The sequence below is a fragment of the Sphaerodactylus townsendi genome, linkage group LG09 (assembly GCF_021028975.2).
Source record: "Sphaerodactylus townsendi isolate TG3544 linkage group LG09, MPM_Stown_v2.3, whole genome shotgun sequence".
NCBI classification, from domain to species: domain Eukaryota; kingdom Metazoa; phylum Chordata; class Lepidosauria; order Squamata; family Sphaerodactylidae; genus Sphaerodactylus; species Sphaerodactylus townsendi.
The window spans coordinates 14,298,969-14,318,442 of record NC_059433.1 but is presented as its reverse complement, the minus strand read 5'-3'; the positions used below and the strand labels follow the sequence as shown (position 1 = coordinate 14,318,442).

Here is a 19,474-nt window from a genome sequence, read left to right as displayed (position 1 = left end):
GTCAAACCAATCTAAAGAAAGAGGAGTGGGCGGCCCCCAGTAGACTGCATTAAAAGCAACCCTTACGCGGGCTGCAAGATAAGTTTCCCCTTCGATTTGATATAGTCATCTTTTATAAAACATCAAACACTAAATCCAACAAAACTTGATTTTGACCTCCCGCGCATATCGGCTCTCCAAGCCTGGCAGGACCGTGCCTCTCCTATAACCTGGGAAGGAAAGGTGTGTTTCAGTCCTTCTTCCTACAGACTCTCCCGTGGATCCCGACTTGCGCCATGACAGGCCAGCCCATGGAATGGGCGCCAGGAGGAAAACAACCCCATCCCGGAGATGGAACAGCATCTCTCCTGGAGGATCCTTGGTCCAGCGGCCTTCGCTAGCGGAAGCGCCGCCACCGACGCCCTTCAGACGGTCCAAGGGTTAACCCGGATGACACTGGGGGAATGTCCAAAGCATACGCCAGCTTCAAGCTCAAGAGCTGCTCGCATGCCAGCAAGAGCCACCCGCGAGACGCCCGAGAACCTCTGTGCCCACCTCTCTTCTGCAATCATCACTGCCAACTTTCGGCAGCCACCATCCTTGCCTGCTCCTGCTGCCTCCTGCCAGTAAGGCGGTCGGCCCACCCCCCCCCGATTGGACGAGGCTTTGACCAAACCAATACATCTGGGGAGCAATTTGCTTGCCGCTGCCAGCGCTTCTTTCGTCCCTTTCTGCCTGGGCCAGTACCTAGGGAGTCGGGGAGCCTGCTAAGCTCCCTGCCTGCTCCCCGCTTTTGCAAAAGCTCCCTGGAGACTTCCTAGGCGGAGTCTGGTTTAAGCCCCTTTATGAATGCTGTCATCCATCAAGTACTCTATGGCTGACTGGGGACCCGTCGTCCAAACCCTCCCGGCCGGCGCTCTCTCCCTTGTCACCAAGACTGTCGCCAATCCCACAAGTCCAATACTTGCGCCCGCATTGCCGTGCACGGCAAGACGAGAGACCGATCCGGGCCCATATTCACCGGCTCGGCCAACTGGAACTGCGTATCAGCCCGCGCGGAGGACATTCCCCCCGCGGTGTAACGCGAGAATCGTCTTGCTCCCCAAGGATTGGTTCTGGACTCTCGCGAGCGGAGAGAGAACTTTTCAACTACATCCCTGCTCGGCTTTCTGCCGGGACTCTCTGTTGCTCTTTTAGCCGCCTCACCATCGTCCTGCCTCAAGGCTCCACTTCCGGGGAGCCCGGACGCCGCCGCCGCCGCTCCATCTCTGCCCCTCAACCCCTCTTGCCAGAAGCGGCCTAGCGGTTGCCCTCTCCGGCGGAGTTCGTCTCCCTCGCGCTGACTTCCCTTTGCAGTGGGAGTCCCCGAACTTCAGCTTCTTACAACAGCTAAGACCATTGGCCGGCTAGCCTGTTTTCTCCAGCCCTTCGCGAAATCCATCAACTCCACCTCCATTGCTCTGGAGTGCTCTGGCCTCTGAGCAGCAGGAACTTCGTCCAGCGCACTTTCCAGATAATCGTCCAGCTTATTGATTATTTGTTGTTATTGCATCACTGCAAGGTTGTGAGGGAATAGTATATGATATGTGTTGTTTTAATCTTTCCTGATAATTCCATTTGTTGATTCATATGAAAGTGCGTGAACTGCAAGGATATTAGTATCTAATCTTTGAGAGTATGGCGTTTTGCCTTTTACTGGTGGTCCAGCCCTCTGGAGCTGGCTACCGGGGAGATAGCTTAAGATGCTATTGTATGCAGCTACTGCATTTTCGCCGTTGATTGGTGCTGCCTCATCGTCGGATCTTGTTTCATTCAATGGCGTCATATCTAATATTGCCTGTAACATGTGTAAAAGAAACCCCTCGACCTTCCCTTACGCCATGGCAACCAAGTTCTAATGTTGCACAAGCAGCTTCTGACCAGCGCTTGGCCAAACGGCGGAGGAGGCGAGCGTCCCCTTAAATCGCCCCCTAACGATTCGGCCTCCCTTCTAAAATGTAAAAAAAGGAGGAGATGTAGGGATGAGCTGCTGACCCAGCAGCACCGTGAAATGAAGCTGGAACACCAGCGGCTCCTACACGATCTTTCTGAAGATTCGCAATTACCGGCTCCCCCACTCCTCACCCCGATGAGTCCACTTTGGTCATGGAACTACCTGGCTTGCCACAACCACCCGAGGTGTCCCAGACAAAGGGACAATGGTCTGTTGCCCCTATTCCAGGTGAGGATTAGGCCCAGAGCAGCTGATGCTCCTCTCGCTGCAGTAGCAGCCAGGTGAGACTCATGGCATCCACATGATGATCCTCTCAGTCTCCCGCTTCTCCCGGATTTCCCCGTTCTGCCCTTCTACCGCCTCGCTAGAATCATAATAAAAAGGTGCCCAGGAACCAGCAGCGGGAGAGTGCAGCTAAGAATTCAACGGACACCCACGCTCCCGCTGCTGGCGCTCTCCACCAGATGTTATCACCGCGTCTCGTCTCGTTCTTGCGCTGACCTCGCGGTCACGACTACAGTTGTCCCTGCCTTATGATGGCCTTCCTGCTTTAACAGCTGCTGCTGATGCTTTGAGTACCAACTTTTGTAGATGCAGAGATGGAATGAACAGGGCCTTTGAACACCACTTAAAGAGTTGTTACTGGAAGGGGAGATGCAAGTTTAGCAAATACGTAAACAGGTCCATCAGCCTTTTTCAGTCTGAAAGAAGTTTTGTCAGACATTTAAAAATACTCGCAAATTCAGAAAACTAAGCACACTGGATAATGTTGTAACCAGGGCAGAAGGGCGGCCCGTGAATTAGAATATTCAAGGCAAACTGCATATTATGATGTTGCTACGTTGGTGACAAAGCCTCTATATCCCATTTTCCTATCCAAGCGCCATCAGGAAGGGGTGATGTGCACTGGAGGAAGGCAGGCAGGAAGGGAATGCTTAATGCTTTTCCCTGCTGTTACTCGTCCCCGAAAATCCTCCTCCGCAAAAGCAGCGCTCCAGAGAAATGATAGTGAGACAAGCGCGAATCTGAAATACTGGCGGGGTAATAACAGCCGGGAAGCAGTTACAGGCAACACTACTGGCTAGAGAGGCATTAAGACTTTTGATTGTCACTTGGTGCCCTGCTCTGGGTGCTTTTAGTGAGGGGAGGAGGAAGAGGACATTTTCTGCAATGGCCCCTCTTTTATCTAATTCTCTTGTCCCTTGCTCTCATTTCCTCTTGAAGCTGCTGAAATCTGAGGTCCTCCAGCCAGCCTTTGTGGTTTTCTCCTTTCCCTGTTCCAAGGGCACAAGAAGAAGGTGCACAGCTTGCCCTGAGTTTGACCAGCTGGAAGAGGCACGTTTGAAGCCAAGACTTTCATAGGGCAGCTTGATGTGGATACGAGTGTAGTCACAGCGAGCAGGTGAGCCATTAGATTTCTTAGTAATTGAGGATACATTCCTGCGAGCACCGCGATAGAACCGCGGTTCCTAGCTGCCAGTTTAAAGGCAGCTCTTGTTAGCCTAATCACTATCGATGTATCTTTAAGTTGGAACTTAAAAAGAAAGTCTGATGGGTTTATGGAGAAGTCTATAATGGTTTGTTGGGAGACCAGAGTGAAAAATAGGGCTACAGCCTGAATGCAAATATTGAACACATCAGTCACCCGGCAGGGCAATTAAGCTGTAAAGGTCTTTTTTATCTAAAAGGCTACATTTCAGACTGAGATGCTTTTTTCGTGATGTCTGAAAACCACCAGGAATATTTACTTTTATAGAAACATAATTCTCTTTCAGGGTAGTTTTCAGTACACAGTCGATTTGTATGTTCTTTGAACAAGCCTTACGGGGCTTTAACACCTTTCTTGGGGTGTAACTAAAGCAGTTGCTGGAGATTCATGATCGGATCTTCTAAATAGGTTTAGACTGAAAAGAAGCCATGGGGTGTCTAATTTGGAATTGCAGCCAAATTAGTGAAGAGGTTCAATCCCCCCCGTGCTCTTTCCCTGACAGAAAACATGTTCCGGCATCTACTACTAATGCTTGTGTAACCATCATGCTCAGAATGGGTTGATCCAGTAAGGGGTGGAGACTCAAAGCAGCAGAAGGCTGCAGAGCTAGTTTGGAGGAGACAAGGCTACCAGACTCAGACCTTGGTTGTATAAGCCCTTAACACACCTTGTTAAGGGTTTCTTTTTGTGGTTGTAATGGGTGAGAGTTCTCCTGGAAACCTTCATCATGTTGAATCCTGTTCATCAAGCCCTTGGAGTCTTCAGGAGCCAACCCACTTGCAAAGAAGAATTGGACTTGGCAGTATCAGTAGACTGTAAATATAAGGACTTGAAAATGCAACCTGAACAGGACCTTGAAGTGGGATGTTAAATGTTGATGTTATATGTTAAGAAAGTAAACCATTTTTTAAAAAAAATTGTTGTTGCAAACTCATTCCAAGTTCTGCCCCACAGAACCCACAAGCTGAGGTTACACTAGCAAGGAGGGAAAGCAGGTACAAAATGGAGCATTTCATTTTCCTCCCAGAAGGACCAACAATCTATTCAAAAGTTTATCCCCTGCATTTCACCAAAGAATAATGAGTTCAAGGCAGCTTCCACAATAGAGTCAAAATACTCCATAAAATACAATGAGATGCAAAACCCGGCACGGCTCTAATAAAATACATTCAAATCAACATGCTAAATAATGCAACTCAATGAAATCCAAACACCAATTAAACCCACACTGCCTTGTGTGCACCCCTTTCTGAAAATCTGCAAGGAGGAAATTCTTGCGACCGCCTCCGGTTATCCGTTCCACACAGTAGCAGCTATAACCGAGAACGTCTGAGTTCCAATGGTGAAGGAATGGACGGTCTTGGGGAGGGAGCAAAGCCAAATGTAATGGTTTGTTGGCCTTAACTGGCTTACAGTTTCACATTGGGAGAGATAACCTTTTGGATATTTTGGTTTTTTATTTAAGATATTCAATAGCCATCTTTCTTCCTTATGGAATTCAAGGCAATTTACATCATTTAATTCATTTATACCCTTATGCTCCTTATGCTGGTGGGGTGGGCAAATGCACCAGTACAGCCCTTTGCCACTCCCACAGACCATGGAGTAGAGCAGGAATCCCTCAGTACCATCTTCTGAGAATGACCCCCCAGATGGGATTCAAACCTCTTAACATGGTGCCCCCCAGGCCCAGTGCCGAGAGGTGACTCAGTAGGTATAGCAATAATCGCAAGCAGCGAACATTACCTTTCTCACGGTGATTATGCCAACTTGATAATTAGGATCCGTCATAATATCAAAAGCATCCAGACCGTCCCCATCCACTAAGCTATATTTCATTTCCGCATTGATGCCTTCATCCAAGTCTTTCGCAAGGACACGGCCCACGGTAGAGCTGACGGGAGCAGATTCTAATATGCTCATTTGATAATGTTCTGGAAGAAACAGAATGAAGCAAAATAAATTAAGGGAAGAACAAATAAATAGAAGAACGCTCCAGCCAACGCTCAGGCCTTTGCAACTGAATCAAGGAACCTCAAAAAGGCTTGACGTTGGCTGGGCTGTGCACGAAACAAACATACGGACACATTCAAACCCAACAAAACGCACTGACCACTCTCAACCAACCACAAAGTCCGTAGGGAGTTCTATCTGAAAGTTCCATATGGCAAGCAAAGAAGCACAGGGTCACGTCCAACAGAGAAAACCCAAGCACATTTAAATCTCCCTTGCTGAGTTTTAATAAGCTCCCCAGCATATTGGGGCCATATTTAAATAGTTCTCATCAGAGCATCCATGCTTCCTGTGGCAACTTGAAATGAAACGACAGCAAAACTGGTGCATAACTGATTCGCTTTAATGGTAAGCCTGGGGAAAAGACAACTCTGCAGTGTTCGAAAGTTCCACTCTTGATCCCTATAAATACACTGTAATTTTGGACTGGTTTCTTTCTCTAGCGCTCTGATACTATATGATTTCTGAATTCAGTTGCCCGCACTATTTATGGTCTTCAGGTGTCAAGAATGATGTGACTTATTACCGCAGGTAGCAGCACTTAATCATTTTACTGTAAAGAGCACTACACTGGAAAGTTTGGAACAGTATGTTTGGTGGGAGCATGAACAACCTGAAGGAGCTAAAATGAACTGAACGGTTCTAAGTTTTAAAATGTAGGAGATGTCAGAGGGACAAGATCAACAGCTTGTTTCTGGCAGTTCACAAGAACTGCCATGACACCCTGCTGCTTCTTGGCATCGCCTTCCATTATATAGCAAGTCCAAACAGCTCACAGCTATCAGAGTACTGAGGCTGATGAAGTTCAGTCTAGTCAACAAAAAACTTATGCTACAATAACTCTGCTGACCTTTAAGCTGCCACAAGTCTCTTGGTGGCTTTCTCGACAACAGAGTCCCAGTGTGATCCTGGGCAGAATTACTCCACTTTAAGGTCCTTTTGAGAGCCAGTGTGATGTAGGCTGTTTCCGCACGGAGGCGGAAGGGGTTGGGACGGCGCAATCCACGCCGACCCGACCCCTCTGGGACCGTTCGCATGGACGGTCCCAGAATCAGAGCGACTCACCTGTCCTGCGGCCCTCCGGCACGTCGCCGAGGCCAGGGGACATGCCCCCCTGCCCTGCGCGACTGCTCCAGGGTCGCAGGGCAAAGGGGGCGTGTCCCCAGGCCTCGGCGACGCACCAGAGGGCCGCAGGACAGAGTGAATCTAGCCGGGAGGGGAGGGAAGAGCCTGGAAGCCCGGCTGCTACAAAGGCTTCGCACCACGGTCGAGGCGGTCTTCGCGAGGCGGTCGCTTGACTGCCAAGCAGCTTCATAAGCGCCCGTGTCGCGAGGAAATGGCTCCCTGGGGACAATGTTTTTGCCATCCCCAGGCCGCCATAAACCGCCTGTGCGGAAAGGGCCGTAGTTGCTAAGAATGGTGGACTCTAATCTAGACAACCATGTTTGATTCCCCAGTCCACCAAATGAAGCCTGTTGGGTGACTTTGGGTCAGTCAAATGTCTCTCTGGACTCTCTCAGCCTATGCAGAGGCAGGTAATGGCAAACCACCTCTGATCATCTCTTGCCAGGATGGTGTAGCCAATGTGGTATATTGGTTAAGAGCAGCCAACTCTAATCTGGAGGACCAGGTTTGATTCCCCACTCTTCCACATGAGCAGTGAACTCTTATCTGGTGAACTGGATTTGTTTCTCCACTCCTACACATGAAGTCCGCTGGGTGACCTTGAGCTTAGTCACAGTTCTCTCACAACTCTCTCGGCCCCACCTGCCTTGCAAAGACTCTGTTGTGCGGGAGGAAGGGAAGCAGTTGTAAGTCACTTTGACACTTCTTAGAGGAGAGAAAGGCAGGGTAGAAATCTAAACACTACTTCTGTTTCTTCTTCCTGAAATGATGCTGGCAGGGGATGATGGGAACTGTAGTCCATAACATGATGCTGGCAGGGGATGATGGGAACTGTAGTCCATAACATCTGGAGGGCCGCGAGTTTGACACCTGTGCTTTATGGCACTTTCCACCACTAAGCTTCCTTCAATTAAGAGACTTAAGGTAATTGCACAGCACTGTGCTGTATGACGCCCACTAGTCTGGAAAGCACCAATCCTGTAGACCAGCCATTCTCAACCAGGGCTCCCTGGTACTCTGGGGTGCCATGAGAATGTCCCAAGGGTACCACGGCAACACTATCGCCCCCCCCCCTCATTTTTGTGGTGTCTGCCACCGGCGCCAGCAAGGACATGGAGCTGGCCCAAGAGGCAGGACCTGCCGCAAGATCAGCAGCCACCCCCCCCCCAGTGCTTCCCTTCACCCTGGGAGGGGAAGGTGGGGTGTGTGGCAAGCAGGGGCAATGGGAGGGGAAGGTGGAGGGTGGTGGCAGGGGTACCGTGAGATATGAAGAGTGAGGTCAAGGGTACCCTGACCTCGAAAAGGTTGGGAAACACTGCTGTAGACACAGGCCATTTATGCACTTGAGGTCTGCTTTGCATTGAGTGAACATTCCCTTCGGGTTGGATTCTTTGTAAAACACAAATTTCCCCCTCTCCCAAACTCACCGCACCTCAGATCAGTGAACCTTCACAGTTTTTGAAAGCTCCGAAAGCATGATTTTTCCTTTCACTTTGCAGGGGAAGTGAAGGGAGACAGCCTGCGTTTGTTTTGCAACAACAGTTTCTCCTACTCTTCGAGGCAGCAATTCAGAGCCATCGGAAGAGCTTTACATTTTTTTTAACACTGCCAGTCTTTTTCTGGAGCAGTAGACTGGTGAAATTTGCAGGAAATGTACGTGGTCTAGCAAAACAACACTAGACCCAAGACAGGAGATGCACATGCAAAAAAATCACCTGAGAGTTATCTCCCCACCTAGATGTTGCATGGAGGGGAATGGGGTTGGGAAAGAACATAAGAACATAAGAACAAGCCAGCTGGATCAGACCAGAGTCCATCTAGTCCAGCTCTCTGCTACTCGCAGTGGCCCACCAGGTGCCTTTGGGAGCTCACATGCAGGAGGTGAAAGCAATGGCTTTCTGCTGCTGCTGCTCCCGAGCACCTGGTCTGTTAAGGCATTTGCAATCTCAGATCAAAGAGGATCAAGATTGGGAGCCATAGATCGACTTCTTTATAAATCTGTCCAAGCCCCTTTTAAAGCTATCCAGGTTAGTGGCCATCACCACCTCCTGTGGCAGCATATTCCAAACACCAATCACGTGTTGCGTGAAGAAGTGTTTCCTTTTATTAGTCCTAATTCTTCCCCCCAGCATTTTCAATGAATGCCCCCTGGTTCTAGTATTGTGAGAAAGAGAGAAAAATGTCTCTCTGTCAACATTTTCTACCCCATGCATAATTTCATAGACTTCAATCATATCCCCCCTCAGACGTCTCCTCTCCAAACTAAAGTGTCCCAAAGGTTGCAGAGGAGTAGAACAGGAATAGTGACACGTGGGTGGTGTTTTCACCCTTGCTAGCTTTGCTTGTGGCTTCCCCCTCCCTTTACTCCACAATGGGTGGGCCACAACCAGAGGATGGCCCCATGCCCCTCCCTCCCCTCCCCTCCAGGGTGGGTGGGCCTTGACCAGGGTTTCATGCAGATGCAACTAAAATGGCGACTGCTTTGAGAATCAGCCTGTTGATTTACAATAGACTTTATCTGGATTATCTTCCTCATAAATATGTTTAACGCATAGTATGACTTGGGGAACAACTGGTAGGGGTAAAATGTGTCACTCTGCGGTCACTGGGAGGGGTGTTTCATCATGCTCCATCTTAATGGAGGAGCAGCAGTGGCGTAGGAGGTTAAGAGCTCGTGTATCTAATCTGGAGGAACCGGGTTTGATTCCCACCTCTGCCGCTTGAGCTGTGGAGGCTTATCTGGGGAATTCAGATTAGCCTGTGCACTCCCACACATGCCAGCTGGGTGACCTTGGGCTAGTCACAGCTTCTCGGAGCTCTCTCAGCCCCACCTGCCTCACAGGGTGTTTGTTGTGAGGGGGGAAGGGCAAGGAGATTGTCAGCCCCTTTGAGTCTCCTGCAGGAGAGAAAGGGGGGATATAAATCCAAACTCCTCCTCCTCCTCCTCCTCCTCCTCCTCCTCCTCCTCCTCCTCCTCCTCCTCCTCCTCCTCCGTCGTCGTCGTCGTCGTCGTCGTCGTCGTCTTCTTCTTCTTCTTCTTCTTCTTCTTCTTCTTCTTCTTCTTCTTCTTCTTCTTCTTCTTCTTCTTCTTCTTCTTCTTCTTCTTCTTCATGACTATTTACTGTCTCCCATGGCTGCAGTCTACATCTGGGGCACTGTAGCCCTCTTGCTGCAGTGAAGGAAAACTAACTTCTGGGTAGCTGGTCTCATATGGTGGATGTCCCTCCCTCCCCTGCACAGTATCACTAAACCACAGACTTCTTTCCCAACATCTTGTGCCCATCGTAATGATGGGTAGTTGCTTAGCGGGGCATAACTGCCCTGTGTTTGCATTGTTCTACAAAAAAAAACACACGACTGTTTCATAAAAGAAAAAAAGAGGAGGCTAATTTGGACCACTAATGACTGGGAAATTGATTTAAATTCTTTTTCCAAGTAAGGAGGACATCTGCACAGGACATTTTCCGGGGATTAGATTGGCACGGTTCTGGCTCTCTGGCCATCTGCACGGCGGGTGGCGCAATGCAGATGGCAGGGTTTGGACAACCCAAGGAGAACGGCTGGCCCCTCGCTTTCATATGCAAAGCAGGTCATCACGTTTGTGTGCATCCGTGTGTGAGTGCGTGTGGGGGGGGGGACTTTCTGAATTTGCAGTGTTGCGCTAAACTGGGGAAATGGGGAAGATTTGCACAGAGATCAGATCTTAGCAGCCAATTTCAGGCTCAGGCACTGTTAAGGCTCACTGATGGATAAATGATGTTTTAAATTTGTCTTTTGCCACATTTTTTGTAGCACTGTTTTTTCAGGATAGTCTCGGTGAGGTACATAGAGGCCCATTACTCATGGAACACTTATCTTGAGCCTTTTAGCTACATGGGGAGACTGAAGTGTGGTCTCCTCACATTTCTGTTTACACCTGAGGAGGCATCCCAGTCCTCCCCACAGCTGGTCTCAACAGGCCTCTATTTCCTGGTTCTCTTAACTCTGCCCTTCTTAAAGGTACAGATCTCGTAACAGTAGTCCAAATACTACAGAGTTGACATTCCTCCCCTTCCCCTGCACTCTCTGTCTGTCTGTCACTCTCCCAGCCTGTCTCTCGCTGCTGCCACAGAAGAGAGGCTTGTTTTTAAAAAGAGGCTTGAAAAAAAGATAAGACAACAACAAGAAGAGTTTGGATTGATATTCCCCCTTTTTCTCCTGTAGGAGTCTCAAAGGGTCTTACAATCTCCTTGCCCTTCCCGCCTCACAACAAACACCCTGTGAGGTAGGTGGAGCTGAGAGAGCTCTGAGAAGCTGTGACTAGCCCAAGGTCACCCAGCTGATGTGTGTAGGAGTGCACAGGCTAATCTGAATTCCCCAGATAAGCCTCCACAGCTCAGGTGGCAGAGCTGGGAATCAAACCCGGTTCCTCCAGATTAGATACACGAGCTCTTAACCTCCTACGCCACTGCTACATTGAGAGAACCAATGTAGTACAAACCCAAGGAGGGCGGACATAGAGTGGGGAGTGGGGGTGGGAAGTGGGCTGGAGCCAGAAACAGACCCTGCTTGTGCTGTTCCTTGCAAAAGCCAACTCTGCTATATTGATACAATGATATATACTGAAAATGAGCAATATGGAAGTGGGAAAGAGCCGGCAACATGGAAAGGGGGAAGGCATGAATGGCAGTGAGAGGAATGGGAAGGGTAGGGTGGAGGGATGAGGTCTGGATCAAGGTTGTGCTCACTGAAAAATCTCCCTGCTTTGCTGGCAAAGCAAAATTAAATTTGTGCTAGAAGTGATCTTGCTTGCTGCGGGGAGACTAGAAAGTGAAAGTGAGGCTTGAGGAAATACAGTCATACAAGAAATCTTGCTGCAACAGACATTTGCCCTCACTGCGCTGCAGATGCCTTGAGCGTTTAGATCTCATTTTCACCTTCCAACAATCCTGTATCAAGATGGCAGGCTGACTAGGCTGAGGGAGCTTCGGTTTTTCATGGGTTGGATTCAACCAGCTTTTCAGGTTTTGAGGGTGGCGTGAGGGACTCCTTCCAAACACTGAAAAATGCTGCACTGGGGATCATGGGGCCTGCATGAAACATGAAGAAAGCTAGTCCTGCTTGAAACAATAAGAAAGTTACGCTACAAATGTTTTAACTAACGGACCAACAAACACAAGCTAGTAATGTTGGTAATGGGGGCTGTGGTAAAAAAGAGCCCCAATCAGTGAAAAAGCTGGCTGGATCCAATCTAGACTTGCCAACTCCAGGTGGTAGCTGGAGATCTCCTGCAGTTACAACTGAGTTCCAGGTGACAGAAATCTGGACCCCTGGATGCTTTGAAAAGTGGACTCCATGGCGTTATTTCCCACTGACGTCTCTCCTCTACCCCAATGCCACCTTTCTCAGGCTCCATCTCCAAAATCTCCAGGAATTCCCCAGCCTGGAGCTGGCTAATCCAAATCCGTATTTACACTAAACCAAAACCGCTCTCTCTCATCTTTTGAAAACCCATTCGTAAGATTCTGCAGCTTAATTGGGACTTTTCCGCACAATTCATTGAACACTTTTTGAGGCAGGAAATAAAACGGGATTTCCTCCATGGAAATCCACATTGTTTTTTTTTTACCCCTAAACCTTTTGTTTGCAGCCTCAAAACATTTTAAATGAATCCCCTTTTAAAACAATTCTCTGGCTGAAACATTTTGAAAACATTTTGAGATACTCTGGAGATGCCAGTCACAGATGCAGGCGAAGCGTCAGGAGAAAATGCTACTAGAACATGGCCATACAGCCTGGAAACCACACAACACCCCAGTGGTCCTGGCCGTGAAAGCCTTTGACAATACATTTTGAAAACATCTTCAGTTGCTGTGCGATCTATTGTGTTTCCCACGTTTCTCTGCTTCCCTGAACTTCCTCGACATGATTTTCTGAGCTCACTCATTTCTCCCTTGCCTACTTATTTGAAGCATTTCTCTTTTATTGGGGGGGGGGGGGAATTTTCAAAGCATTGAGAATATGTGGAGCAGCCATTCTCAACCAGGGTACCGTGGTACCTTGGGGTGCCGTGAGCATGTCCCAGGGGTACCGCGGCAACACTACTGCCCCACCCCCTCATTTTTGTGGTGTCTCCCACCGGCACCAGCAAGGACATGGAGCTGGCCCATGGGGCAGGGCCTGCCACAAGGTCAGCAGCCACCCCCTGTGCTTCCCTTCACCCTGGGAGGGGAAGGTGGTGTGTGTGTGGCAAGCAGGGGCAATGGGAGGGGAAGGTGGAGGGTGGCGGCAGGGGTACTGTGAGATATGAAGAGTGAGGTCAAGGGTACCCTGACCTCGAAAAGGTTGGGAAACACTGATGTAGAATATAGTATGTATCATGAGGCTATGAAGCATTGAAGCAGCAATTCAACACAGAACTAAAAAAAAAAAGAGGGGGGGGATCACATAATGGCTACCAGGAATTGTTTCGAGGGGGTGAGTGCAGACATACATCATTGTAAAGGAATGAATGAAAGCAGTTTACAAATGTTTTTGGAGATTTATGCAGAAAGGACCTTGATCTCGATATAATAAATCAATATATATGAATCAATATATTTATTTGCTCACTATAATCCTCCTCACTGGTTCTCGTTCTGACAATCGTCCTCTGCCTGTCCTTGCATTTCCCCCTATTTCCTTCTGTTTCTATCTTTTGGCCTCATTTTGGTTTGCTTCTTGCACCCAGAGGTTTGTTTCTTTGTTTTCGGCAAGCACAAACGTTGCTATTGCTATTCCAGCTTTCCTTCGCCTTGCCATTTACATACTTTTTGTATTTTTGCAGACATTTCTACCGTAGTCTGTGTGAACTCCCCTTGCTATTAGCTACGTAATACATCAAAAATAAAATAACATCCCTTTCACTTAAAGATGCCAAAAAGAAATGTAGTTAGCCAGGTGAACAGGCAAATAGAGAAAGCAGATGAACTGATTCAAGGCAAAATAGAGAAACCGATTGAAGACAAACTCTCAGGGGGTGTATGAGTGCATGCATATACACACACAAACAACTCTTTAGTATGCAATTATTGTTTTCTTTGTACTACGGTTAACATCCCAGAAATTTGCATACTTAGATAATATTTACTCTTGAAAATGAGGATAGGGAAATCTAGACAGGGAAATAACAATGCTTCATCTTGAGAGATATGGGGGAATTTAGAAGCACGTCTGGAAGGATTCCAGAATATTGAATCAAATGGCCCATTATCCCACACTGCGGAAGACACTTACTCTGTGGAAATCTGGGTGGATTGTCATTGACATCGGACAGGCTGATGTTTACGGTGGTTGTCCCAGCTAAACCCCCCAGCTGTCCGCCCATATCTTTGGCTTGGATAATCACTTCGTAATATTCCTTTGCTTCTCTGTCCATGTTCATTAGTGCTGTTCTAATTAAACCTAGGAGAAGTCAGGAAAAGAAGAAAAAAGGGAAGCAAATAGATATGTTAATAATGCACAAGCCAAGAAATTACTTTTACTTGTTCAGTTTTTTTTCTTCTTTCCAAAAGTAGAACAAATAAGGGTTTTTTTTTTGCAAATAAAGACTTTACTTATAACTAGTCCAAATGCGAGTGCGGATCTCCAGTGAGGTCAGAAGAATCTTTATTGAAGGAACTGGTCTGAAGATTTGGGGAGCATTATTAGTAGAAGAAAACAGCCCCGGTCTTCTTAGCAGGAAAGAGTTTGTTTTGTTTTTATATATTCGAGTTGTGACCTGGGGTAATTTAAATTGGTGAAGGATGAGTGATTATGACTGAATGGAGCATTTTAAAGCCATTTTGTTTCTGAAAGATGGGACCAAAAAAAATATCTAAATGACCTTTGAGGTTAGAATGGAAACTCACTCTGGAAATCTAAGTTTTCTGATACTTTCACCTAAAAAGGCACTTTAGGTTAAGACACCATGCAAATATATTAAGGATATTTATTTAAATGATAGATTAAATGTAGCTGATCAGTTGCAACACTTCAATTGATGGGCATCCCGAACAATTACTTGTAATTATGTGAATCTTAGGAAAGCTACACATTTCCTTTTTTTGTTTGTTTCGAATGTGCAAAGTGAACATTTGCTGTTACAAACAGGTGTCAAGTTTCTGTATAATTATTACCAACAAAAAGTATTGATTGGATGTAAAAGCTGTTTTAACTCAACTGTAAATGCAACAAACAGCAACGATTTACATCTGGACTGTATTGCTTTGGAAGAAGCCTTTGCTTTTGAGGGCAATAGTAGACAATGGAATGTGATTTGGCTTTGTAGCAAAAATTGCTTATCCACTCTTTCACGCTAGCATTCTGAAGTTGTGACGCCATTATATAGGTGAGTAGGAACATGCATGGAAAAACAAAGTTGCACCTACCTGTAAACGTTGTTCGTTCAGTGGAACTAATGGGACTGTGCAGGCCAGTTATGGAGAACTGACTACAAGGCTTCCGGAAGCTTCCGAGCATGTGGAGTGCTCCCCTTCCCCTCTGTCTGGAGCTGAGTGTGGACTGGTTTCTTGCCCAAATGGTCATGTGTAAGGTGACCAGATTGTCACCTTTTTAAACCGGGACCAGGGTGGGTGGGCAGGCTCGTGCGTGCACGTGCGGCCGCAGGAGTGCACTGCCTTTTGGGGCACTCCCCGGTTTCCCGCCCTGTCACAGGGCTGGAAACGGGAGTGCCCCAGAAGGCAGTGTGGCAGCGCAGGAGGCTGCCGCACTGCCTTCTGGGACGCTCCCCTGTTTCCTGCCCTGTGACTGGGTGGGAAGTGAGCGGCGCCCCAAAGGCAGTCGCAGCTCCTGCTGACGGCAGTCAATGGAAGGCTGTCGCACTGCTGCTTCTGAGAACATCCGTTTCCTGCCCCTGTGACAGGGCGGTGGGCAGGGCGCCAAGCAATCTTGACTGCTTGCTGAAAAACTGCAGCTTACTGCCTTCTGGGGTGCTCTCCTGTTTCCCACCCAGGAAAAGGGGAGCACCCCAGAAGAACATCGCGACAATCTTTAAAGTGAGAACAGAAAAAGAACCTGCAGGATGCGGGACAAATTGGTTTAAGGTGGGACTTTCCCCCCAAAAGCGGGACGTCTGGTCACCTTGGTCATGTGACAAAGGGAGAAGAATGCCCCTCCCTCAGTTCTCCCTTCACCGCTGTGGAAAAGCAACCAATAAGGCAACAGCAGCCCACAGTGGGGAAAGAAGGAAGGGATGCATGCCTGCACAGAAGACACTTGATGAATAACAACTACAGGTAAGTGGAATTTGTTTTCATCGTTGGGTCTTCAGTGGAGTCCTTCCAATGTCATTCACCATGGAGATGGGTGTGGGCTTTTTAACGAAACAATAATTGTAAAACTTTCCCCCCAACAGCTGCATCTTTCCTGGAATCCACACTGATGGAGAAATGGTGGGGGAAGGTGGACAGAGCAGGCCAGGTGTCCTGGAGGTCAATCCTGGGAAGGAAAGCTGCTGAAAAGGCTTGAACTCTGGTGGACAGTCCACCTTAGCATTGCTTTCTGCTAACCTAATTGCAGAAAGCACCCATCTAGAAATGGTTTGTGAAGAAGCACCATCTAGAAATGGTTCGTGAATTCCCCAGATAAGCCTCCACAGCTCAGGCGGCAGAGCTGGGAATCAAACCCGGTTCCTCCAGATTAGATACACGAGCTCTTAACCTCCTAAGCCACTGCTGCGGGGAAAGGCCCATGGTTTCTAGTTGAAAGCTAAATGGGCAACTTCTCCCACAATCTTTTGAATGAAAGATTTTTGTGCAGCTTTGAGTACACCTGGATAAGTGGCTTCTTGGACTAGTGTAACTTCCGGTTTCTGTATACGGCCGGAAGTGTGCTTGTAACTTGGCTCAATTAACTTGCCTGGAGATGGATATCGACAACAATACCCTATTGATTATATTAGACCTTTGCACAGTTATAAGTGCTATCGGTAAGGTGCAGATGACAATGCATCTGGCGTAGGAGATTAAGAGTGGCGTAGGAGGTTAAGAGCTTGTGTATCTAATCTGGAGGAACCGGGTTTGATTCCCAGCTCTGCTGCCTGAGCTGTGGAGGCTTATCTGGGGAATTCAGATTAGCCTGTACACTCCCACAGATGCCAGCTGGGTGACCTTGGGCTAGTCACAGCTTCTCGGAGCTCTCTCAGCCCCACCTACCTCACAGGATTTTTGTTGTGAGGGGGGAACGGCAAGGAGATTGTAAGCCCCTTTGAGTCTCCTGCAGGAGAGAAAGGGGGGATATAAATCCAAACTCTTCTTCTTCTTTTTCTCTTGGGGAGGTCTGCCCATTTCTAGCAAGAAGACCCTGCTCAGTTACTCTTGTCTATCTAGAACTTCCCTTGCAGATGAGAAGAAAATGTCAACTTGTTATCTGTAGATCGTTCTTATTCATCAAATGCAATCAAGCAAGCAGATTTTTTGCAAGCCTGAAGTTTTTGAGAGTGGGACTCTCAGTCGTCTATAACACAGTCTGTGATGTACAGTTTAACTGTGTGGCTCCCGGTTGTCTGTATCTATTTTCTGAGGAAAAAAATGTGATTTTGTTGGGGCTGCGCTGACTCACTCTTACAGAAGCCAAATCAGGTCAGTCGAGAGACTTTGTAGCTTCGCATCCCATAATTTATTTATTGCATTTATTTTATCTCACTCTTAGATCAGCACACGTGGATCTCTATATTACCCTCACAACAGCTCTGACAGGAAAGCGAGGCTAAGGGAAAAAAGACACGATCCAAAATCACCCAGTGAACAACATGGCAGAGTAGTTCAATTCAAGCCTTCCTTGGATGATTGAGGGACTGGAGTACCTTCCCTATGAGGAGAGGCTGCAGCGTTTGGGACTCTTTAGTTTGGAGAGGAGACGTCTGAGGGGGGAATATGATTGAAGTCTATACAATTATGCATGAGGTAGAAAATGTTAACAGAGAGAAATTTTTCTCTCTTTCTCACAATACTAGAACCAGGGGGCATTCATTGAAAATGCTGGGGGGAAGAATTAGGACTAATAAAAGGAAACACTTCTTCACGCAACGTGTGATTGGTGTTTGGAATATGCTGCCACAGGAGATGGTGATGGCCACTAACCTGGATAGCTTTAAAAGGGGCTTGGACAGATTTATGGAGGAGAAGTCGATTTATGGCTACCAATCTTGATCCTCTTTTATCTGAGATTGCAAATGCCTTAGCAGACCAGGTGATCGGGAGCAACAGCCGCAGCAAAAGGCCATTGCTTTCACATCCTGCATGTGAGCTCCCAATGGCACCGGGTGAGCCACTGCGAGTAGCAGAGAGCTGGACTAGATGGACTCTGGTCTGATCCAGCTGGCTTGTTCTTATGTTCTTGTTCAGTCATTTCCATCTGGCTAACTGCTACACCAGCAAGGTGTAGATTGTGGGATGGCTTGTTGAGAAGACTGCAGCTACTAACTCTGTGCTGTTGAAGAAGTAAACTGAGTTCATACGTTTACTGGAGGGCATTATGAGGTGGTGACAAAGACATTGGGGCACTGTGTGAATGCCCAGCTGGTGAATGAATAGGAGAATCAGGTGCCAACAAGCAATATAATCACCTGCACCTAGGGATGCCAGCCTCTAGGGCTGTGGTGGCGAACCTTTGGCACTCCAGATGTTATGGACTACAATTCCCATCAATTGGTCATGCTGGCAGGGGCTGATGGGAATTGTAGTCCTGCTTTATCTGGAGTTAACAAAATTAACCACCTACTCTAGGGCAATCTGGGGATCTCCCAGAATGGCAGCTCACCTCCAGTCTACAGAGAGGAAGAAGAGTTTGGATTTATACTCTGCCTTTCTCTCCTGTAAAGACTTAAAGGGCCTTATAATAAACTCCTTGTGATGGGGTAAGAGAGTTCTGAGCGAACTGCAGCCGAAATGTAGGAACAGGGAAACAAATCTGGTTCTCCTGGGGAAAAAATGGCTGTTTTGGAGGGTGGGCTCTGTACAGTTATATCCCACTGAGGTCCCTGTCTTTTCCAAACTCTATTCCCAAATCTCTAGGAGTTTCCCAACCTGGATCTGGCCCCCTTACCTCCCCATCGCCTGTGTAAGGTTGTGGTGTGTGTGTGCTGTCCAACCTTGAAAAGGTTCTTGCCGGAGGTTTTTGGCTTAATGCCTGGGAAGGGGAATTGCGCTGTTTTGGTTATCTTTCACTTGCTTGCTAGTCTGTGTGAAACCCTGTGCGAAATCCTGCCTTGTTTGTACTCTTTTGGCAGGAGCCTGTCTGCTACCCTATCAAAAGCTGTTGTCGAGATCTGGGTTTCAGTTCTGCGCGTGCTTGTTCCGACTAAGAATGCCAGCTCAATAAAGAACTCATAACGGTTGCTTTTGCCTGGACTTTACTAGTTCGTTACACCCTGCTGGTGGCCTGCGGGAACATGACAATCCACTCACTGTGTGCATGCACAGTGCTTCCTCCTTAACCTCATTGCTGCCTCTCAACATCCTTGCTAAAGGAACCGAATCCCCTTCTGCCTTCAGCAGCACATGTGGTGGTAGCTACGGTCCTTTCTGAGAACGAGGAGGTGGGTTTGTACTACGCTGGCTCTCCCATGAAGTTGTTGTGTTGTCTTCCCAGTTCCTCCAGAAAGGCAATCGATCTGTTCCTTATCTTTCTTTTAACCTCCCTTTTGCTAAAGTACTTTTGCTCTCCCTAGAATTGGACGGGCTGTCCGCTGGAGTTAATAGCTTCCCCTCCTTTTCATGGTGCGAGCCTAAAATTGCTGTTGTGTTGGGCACGCTATTTCTCACTCAAGGTTTTCCTCTTTCTTCTTTAAATTCTTCTCGGTGCTTCCTTGTGAAAAGAAAATAGTGTTTGCAGCCCTTGATGTCTTGGATTTTGAT

At 47.7% G+C, this 19,474-nt stretch overlaps 1 protein-coding gene across 5 annotated transcripts in view; it reads right to left on the bottom strand.

Moving 5' to 3' along the window:
• The window catches only part of CDH20 (cadherin 20), a 250,934-nt gene that overhangs the window by 50,833 nt on the left and 180,627 nt on the right, over positions 1-19,474 (bottom strand). For all 5 annotated transcript variants that reach the window (XM_048507591.1, XM_048507593.1, XM_048507589.1 and 2 more), the window contains 2 exons: positions 13,854-14,021; positions 5,208-5,395 (listed from right to left, as the gene is read on the bottom strand). In XM_048507591.1, the coding sequence (XP_048363548.1) occupies positions 5,208-5,395; positions 13,854-14,021 (356 nt within the window). The remainder of the gene's footprint in view (positions 1-5,207; positions 5,396-13,853; positions 14,022-19,474) is intronic.